This window comes from Gaeumannomyces tritici (assembly GCF_000145635.1).
Source record: "Gaeumannomyces tritici R3-111a-1 unplaced genomic scaffold supercont2.161, whole genome shotgun sequence".
NCBI classification, from domain to species: Eukaryota; Fungi; Ascomycota; class Sordariomycetes; order Magnaporthales; family Magnaporthaceae; genus Gaeumannomyces; species Gaeumannomyces tritici.
Genome location: NW_008804705.1, coordinates 1 through 6900, shown reverse-complemented (window position 1 = coordinate 6900; position 6900 = coordinate 1). Strand labels below are relative to the sequence as shown.

Genomic DNA, 6900 nt, shown 5'->3' with positions numbered 1-6900 from the left:
TGGGCAGCAGGGACCGTTGCATAGCTTTGTGGTTGAAACGATTGCCCCCCGGGGAAATGGCGCGGTGTCGGTTCAGAGGACTGCCGTCGCGGAGCGTTTGAATACACGCCGCCTTGAGCGCCAGGGCTTATCGTTTGCGGCAGCCCTTGTGCCTGTGTCGCGTAAGCGGGGTGACGGAGATTTTCGACGACTGGGCTCGTGGCCGACAGTTGTCCGTTCCGCCAGTGCATTTGCCCGGGATGCGCTGTTGGCTGGGTTGGCTGGGGTTGCTGGGGCGGCGCGCTGAATGCTGTCGGGGATTGAGAGAATTGAGGCGAGCTGACGGTCAGCGGGGGATGCCAAGAAGTCCCAGAGATCGGTCCGTTCTGGCCGGGAACCGGGCGCCTCACGGACATCACCCAGGCACGATACTGGTTAACCACCCCCTGGCTCCTGGCTTCGAGATACTGCCAGCTGTAGCTGCTATCAACTTGCAAGTCCGGAGAACTCATGGCTTCCTGCTGATCCTGGGCAAACACAACATCCATTGCCTCGCCCACCCGGTCATCTAGGACGCCGAGGCTTCTCCTATTCGCGGTAAACAGGAGCTTCTGCATGGTGGCAGATCGACACCCAAAAAAGCAGATCATTTCGCTCACCAGCAGGGGACGTTTTTGCGAAAAAGCCACGTGAACCATTGACTCCCAGTTGATGGCCAGTTTATTGACAAATTTAGCCCATGGCTCTGTGATGGCTGACGCTAGGGGTCCGGGAAAAGAGGCAAAGAATTGGAGACTGGCCGGCGCGAAGTTCTGGTTGTCTTCAAGGATCTTCGCCAGTATCCCAAATGTTTTGTCGATGACCGATCGTTGTATCCTGCACGCGTCCGAGAGAGGGGCCAGTTCGCCTCGCGACCAGGCGCAAAATGTTTGGTGGATGTGGAGGAAGGTGAAATCGCCTTTGGTGTGCGCATCAGTCACCAACCTCATCCTCGAGCGGTCGAGACTTTGGGTCATGTACCGGAAGATCGTCGAGAGGTGATTCTGGAGGGCGACCGTAGTCCCACCATTGGGACTCGGGGCTGGCCTGTTAAAATTGGCCCAGGCTTTAGCAAACAGGCAGCTAACAGACCGAGTGCGAATACATTGTTGCACCAGCAGAGCCAGCAGAGTAGCAGGCGGCGCGCGCTCCTGAAGTCCGGGTGCTTTTGTTAACTCACTCAATACGCCTTCTTTTGGGCAAGTTACCGGCCTGCACCTGAGGAGATTGTCCCGGGGTCCTCGGCCCCAAAGGCGCCGCAGATGCCGGAGTGTTGGTCGAGGCCCCGTTTGGCGACATATGTTGTTGAGGCGGCGGTGGGAACGCGGCGTGGACGGGGGCGGGAGACGGACCGGGTGCGTGGGCAGCTACTGGCGGGCTCTGGAACCTCGAGGTATCCAAGATGAGCATGGGCGCTGGCCTCGCTGGGCTGACACGTCGGATGTTCTGAGCCTGATCGTCGATAAAGCCAGCCGCGACGCTTGTCCTGGCCTCGGTCACCGGTATTCTATGGGAGGCATCCGGGGCCGGACCGGACCTTTCCATGCTCTGTGGCGCGTCGTCCGATGGCGGGTTCTGGTTTGCGCTGTCTTGCGGGATCGCGGCCGTGGGGCTCGGTTCGTCGCTAGGTGCTGGGGATGGAAGAACATTGGGGCTGGGTGCACGGTCAGCGAAATACTACGTGAATAGGACAACCCGGTCCGTGGGCATCGGACGCGGTCGCGAACGCGGCCGGGGCGTTTTAGAGATGGGGGAAAAGGAGCAAGTCGCAAGGCGGGGTGGAGAGCGCTTACCCAGCCGACGGGGGTTGCGGAACGTTGGCTGAGTGGGGCTGGAGTTGCGGAGGCAGACCCGGCTGTGGTTCTTGATTGACAGTTTGCTTTTTCGTGCGAGGGTTGTTATCCATGCTGGCTGGCGCCTCCTCCCATGGCCCCGAGATACTGCTTGGCGGCGGCAACATCGGCAGCCGGCGGGGGCGATCGCGGCATGTTAGAGCGAGGGTGCGCCGACGGAGCCTGTCGCGAGGGGTTGGTGTCGAGACTGGATGGCCGGCGAGGATGGCGATCGGGTCAGCGGCTTTTTGGATGTTTGGGCCGGTGGCAGGTCGCCATGAAACAAACAGTGGCGGAAGCGGCAGAAGCGGCAGCACGCGCGGGCTCGGTCTCGCGGGGCGGGGCCTACCATGGACACCCGTGCTAGGTCTCTCGGGCTGTAGCAATTTTCAAAGCCCTTTTTCTCAAGTGCTTTGACAGGAACCAAAGCAACGGTAACGGGGGCGGCGGTGTCGATGCGATTTGCGGTGGTGGGTGGCTTGTTCCATGTGCAAGCACAAGCACGGACGACAACCGTCCAGCATCGATGCCCAAGGCCACATCCGAATGGATGAGCATAAGTGGTGGCGGTGGGTGGTGTCAATACTTTGACTAACCTCCAAGCTCGCTAGTCTATTTTTGGCAGCGACGTGGCGCCGCCCTTGGCTTGGCTGGGGAACCAGCGACCTGGTTGGACAGTCAAGCGTGTCCTGTATCGTTCCAATTTGACGGTCTGAGGTGATTACTGGTTCTGCGGGGACCCGTGCAGCCAAGTCCCGCCTTAGAAACAGCACAAACGATCATAATGTATCCTCCGCACACCGTTCCTCGCGCTTTGCAAGGTTCCATCAAACCTTCTTGCACAACCTGTCCGAGATACCTAAGCATGTGCGCGTCAAGGGCAACGGTATTCGGCCCGTTACTTGTAGGCTTTGTGCGCGAGGACGAGGGAGCGGGACGGGCAGTGGAAGCGCGCTCGTCAATCTGGATGTCGTCCTCGTCAGACAAGTAATCGAAATCTAGAGACGGGGACTTGTCCGGCAGAGGAGGCGGCTAAACAGACCGCTAGCACGTGTGCAAACGCAATGCGCAAAGGTTGGAAGAGAGAAGCGAGCAGGCGATCACTTACCATGGTCGCGGCGCGAGCGCAAAGGCAGGTAACGGTGATAAGGATCTGGAGAACAGTACATTGACCGTAAACCATTAATCGCCAAGGTTGCGGGCGGCACCGTTCTCGAGGATCCACTTGATTGTTCCGACGCGGCCGTGTGAGACTGCGGCCGGCCAGGAGACAGAGGACCACGGGCGGCTGTGGGAGATGTGATACGTGATTGGGCCGCTGCCTGCTTATGCCTCCTGCTGCCTGTTGGCTGCTGCCTCCTCTCTTGCTTCGTCTGTTGCTTCCTATCTCCTCTCTTGCTTCTTCTGTACATCTTCTCTTTCATTCACTCTTCCTTAACGCCTGTAACGGGAACGGTAGGAACCGAGGCAAGGCTGCAGTATACCCTTCATTATTGTCACGATCTAAAACTGAGGAAGTAAAAACAATTGCGCGTTGCGACACCCGCGCGCACAGAGATCGTATGGCATCCAATGGTCCTTGGTCAGGTGACTTTAGGGCCATCCTTGCAGCCATGGCCCAAGCGCCAGTGAGGGCCGGCCGTGCAATGACACGTCCCTCCGCGTGCGCCGTAGCGTGCGTCGCTCCAGGGGCCGACCGCCGTCATGAGCCGCCTTGACCGAGGTGTGTCTCCTAGCGGGGTGCCAGGCCGGCGGGGGTGCTGGGTACCGCCTGCCGGAACACGGGTCGTTGGGCCTCCAAAATCGGCTGGGTTCGACCTCGAGACGAGCAAAGCATCGACCGATAAATGCCACCAAGCGTTGGTTAGTCAGCACGTCAGCCTGGGCTGACGTGCTGACTAATTACACAGCCAATAGGAATGAGATTGAATTGTCATTCTGCGCCAGCCTCCTAACGCCTTCGGGAAAAAAGTAGCCAAGCTGTTGCAATCTTTTTCCTTACTTCATCCTGCCGCTGCTGTCCGTGCGGCCGCTACTCTGAGCTTCACGCGCGCTGAAGCAGCTCCACGCGCGCTGAAGCAGCTCCACGCGCGCTGAAGCAGCTCCACTTGGTGCTGCAGGGTTAATTTCACCAGTTCTGTTTCAGCGACATCTTCCCAAGCCCTTCTGGGGTACGCCTTGCTTTCCCGCAAAGCTGCCAGAAACTCGTCCGCCACCTCTGCCAATTGTGAACCAATACCCCTCGCCGACTGCTCCTTTAACTGTTCCATCTCGTTTTGCCCAACCCTTTGGTAATCCCGAAGTGCTATACCGTCGTACAGTTGTCCAACGAAAGGAAGCATGGCCATAAATGCTCCCAAATTTTCCAATTTTCCTGCTTTTGAAAGGCGATTTTTGAACGCACCATATGTTAAGGTAGCGACTTCTACATGCGCTTTTTTAAGCACATTTTCAGGGTTGCGCTTTCTGTTCGCCTTTTCCTTCTCAAGGTTGATAAGCTTATTAGCTGAAGCCCATGCCACCCATGACCTTAGGCCACAGTAGCCAGCTGACCGCTTAGCCTGAATCGCAATCTTGCAATATGCAACTGCTGCGCGGACTGTATCTTCTTCCTTAACCTCTAACTCTGGAAGCCGTCCATTTCCCTTCGAAGCTTTGATGTGACCCCTTAACCGTGCGATGGCGTTTGCGTCGCGTAAATGTTCGGCCATAATGGCTACGGGACGGGGCTTTCGCTTGGATTGTGGCTCGTCGGATGGTGGTTCATTTGGGGGAGCAGCGCGTTTGCTTTTCCGTAACCTTTATGATTCGACGGTTTCGCCCTGCTGCTCGCCGCACTCGTAATGCTTTCCGCTTGTGTCTTTTGCCACCCTCAGTGCTTTTTGCTGTGCACTACGCAGGGTAGCGGTTCGCTGCGCATTGTTCCCAGTGACAAATCTTGCGGGATAGGAGGTACCTTCGGATTTCCTCCTTCCTAATCTCCGGGGTCCTGCGACTTTGGTTTGCTGGTCATCGCCTGTGTTTTGCTCGTCCGTGTGCTCCTCGTCGCCAGTGTGCTGCTCTCCGGCGTGCTGCTCCTGACCTGCGTGCTGCTCTTCGCCTGCATCCTTTTCAAGGAAAGTTGAGTTCTGGGGCCGGTCGCTTGGCTGATCGCTCGAGAACGCTATCTCATACGTAATCGGGTCGTGATCATTGCATTCCGCGTTGCAAGGGATATATTCCTCGGACCGATCTGTGGAATCCGTCCAGTTGACCGCTTCGGCCTGAGTGGGAGTGACGTTGAATCCGGAGTGGTAGGCGCCTGGGAGGGTAGTGACCAATTGCCCCGCTCTCTGCTTGAACTCTCTTACCACGACGCCCCCCTCCCGCAAGCGATCAACGCCGCCATGCAAAGCTTGGTGCCGGAGATATTGGTTGTGGGTTGGCGTCACTCCCAGCATGTCGGCAAACACTCTGTCCGCTTATTTTTCTGATCCTGGCTCGTTGATTGGTGGACCCCAGGTGGCTGGGTGGGTGCCAGGTGGTAAGGCTCCATCCAACCCACTGCTTGAATTTGCGGGGGGGACTCCCGAATCCGGTTTAGAGACCTCTTTTCTTTGTTTTTTTACCTTCACCCAAGTGGTCTTTTCCTCGTTCTCCACAAGCCTCCATATCGCACAGTCTACCCCGATTCAGTGGCTATGGGTATCTCTTAGCACCATGCTCTCTTTCCTCCGTCCTGTCAGCCCGTCTATGACGGCCCTGTCGGGCAGATTCGGGCCCTGGATAACGCACGGCGCTACCAGAACCCCACGTCTCGCGTTTTTCAGGTCTGGCCCACGAGGACGGAAGACGCGCTCAAGTCACGAACCACGTGGAGAAGAGTCAGTCGAATCCCCGGCGAAAAGTCACCAAATGGCGCACGCGCGTCATGCACGATCCACAACCTCGTCGCCGCCTGGCGGACCCGACCCGCCGCGGCAAACGACATGCCCGGAGCCACTGTACCTCGAGGTGGAACGCAGCCCACATCACCAACGGGGTCTCGCAGCCGCCAAGAGATTGTCCCATCAGGCGGCTCTGTCGGCCGGACACCCTGCGGAGGGAGCCAATCCTTTGACTGGGTCTTTGCTGACCGCAGAATCGCTGCCACATCGTCCCAAGAGGCGTTGCACAACAGATGCCGTATCAGCGCGCAGCTTGGGCGGTGGCACGACCGAGCCTTGGGGCGATGCGGACCTTAACGCCCCTGCGGACCACCCGCCTTGGTCGGGAACCGCTGCTTCTTCTTCATCTCCCAATCTTAGAGATCCGTCGAGCGACTCAAACTCCGACATGGCCGCGGACCACCCAACCCTGTCAGGCGTCTCGACTACGACGGCCGACCCGCCGTACCAAGTTGCCACTACCGCCGAGAGTCTGGCCCAGCTGACGAACTCGCAAATTTATATCAACGTCATGCGAGGTGACCCCCAAAACCCAACAGGTCAACTCTCGGAAACGCAACCCAGGGGAACGCTCGACCCCCAAAACCTGGAAGGTCCAGAGCACCCTCTCAGGGAAACGCAACCCGCGGTGACGCTCAACAGTGAACAGACCAACCTAGTCAACCTCCTACTCAGCGGCCGAAATGTGTTCTACACGGGGCCCGCGGGCTGCGGCAAGTCGACCGTGCTAAAGGCCTTTGTCGCGGAGCTAAGAGAGAGAGGCAAAAGAGTCGATGTCGTGGCCCCAACAGGCATCGCGGCCCTCCAAATCCAAGGGAAAACGACGTGGAGCTACATGGGCTGGAAGCCGGACGACGACCGACGTCCTCTTTACGAACTGAAGCCTAAAACTAAGAGGCAAAAACCTGTGCGAAGGCGGCTGGAGGAGACCGACGTCTTGATCATTGACGAGATCAGCATGGTTGACAGCAACCATTTCTACCGTATGAGCGAGTGCATGAAATACGCGCGCGGGTTCCCCGGAGACGACAAGCCCTTCGGCGGTGTGCAAGTCGTGGTTACGGGCGATTTTCTTCAGCTGCCCCCGGTCAAGCCGTTCAAGTACTGCGCTGAGTGCGGGAGGG

At 58.1% G+C, this 6900-nt stretch overlaps 3 protein-coding genes and 1 pseudogene across 4 annotated transcripts; all 4 read right to left on the bottom strand.

The window, feature by feature from the left end:
• Positions 1 to 127: 127 nt before the first annotated feature.
• On the bottom strand, positions 128 to 677 carry GGTG_14171 (hypothetical protein; the record flags this gene model as incomplete). The annotated part of the gene is made up of 2 exons (XM_009232098.1): positions 128 to 152; positions 394 to 677. 2 exons carry the CDS (start codon positions 675 to 677, stop codon positions 128 to 130), a joined length of 309 nt encoding a protein of 102 aa, XP_009230362.1.
• A 274-nt stretch (positions 678 to 951) lies between these two features.
• On the bottom strand, positions 952 to 3058 carry GGTG_14170 (hypothetical protein; the record flags this gene model as incomplete). Its single annotated transcript, XM_009232097.1, has 7 exons — positions 2959 to 3058; positions 2628 to 2813; positions 2200 to 2227; positions 1812 to 2058; positions 1227 to 1672; positions 1111 to 1169; positions 952 to 1065 (listed from the first exon to the last, which is right to left on the bottom strand). The coding sequence occupies exons 1-7, from the start codon at positions 3031 to 3033 to the stop codon at positions 952 to 954; spliced, it is 1155 nt and encodes a 384-aa protein (XP_009230361.1). The 5' UTR covers positions 3034 to 3058.
• Positions 3059 to 4155: 1097 nt separating this feature from the next.
• GGTG_14169 (hypothetical protein) lies at positions 4156 to 4561 on the bottom strand (annotated as a pseudogene; the record flags this gene model as incomplete). The annotated part of the gene is made up of 1 exon: positions 4156 to 4561.
• Positions 4562 to 4599: 38 nt separating this feature from the next.
• Positions 4600 to 5305, bottom strand: GGTG_14168 (hypothetical protein). The gene has a single exon (XM_009232096.1). The coding sequence runs from the start codon at positions 5288 to 5290 to the stop codon at positions 4652 to 4654; it is 639 nt and encodes a 212-aa protein (XP_009230360.1). The 5' UTR covers positions 5291 to 5305; the 3' UTR covers positions 4600 to 4651.
• Between the last annotated feature and the right edge of the window lie 1595 nt (positions 5306 to 6900).

Bases quoted from the DNA above. Each gene is read 5' to 3' on its own strand.
- GGTG_14168 (XM_009232096.1), bottom strand. From the start codon at position 5,290: ATGCTGGGAGTGACGCCAACCCACAACCAATATCTCCGGCACCAAGCT.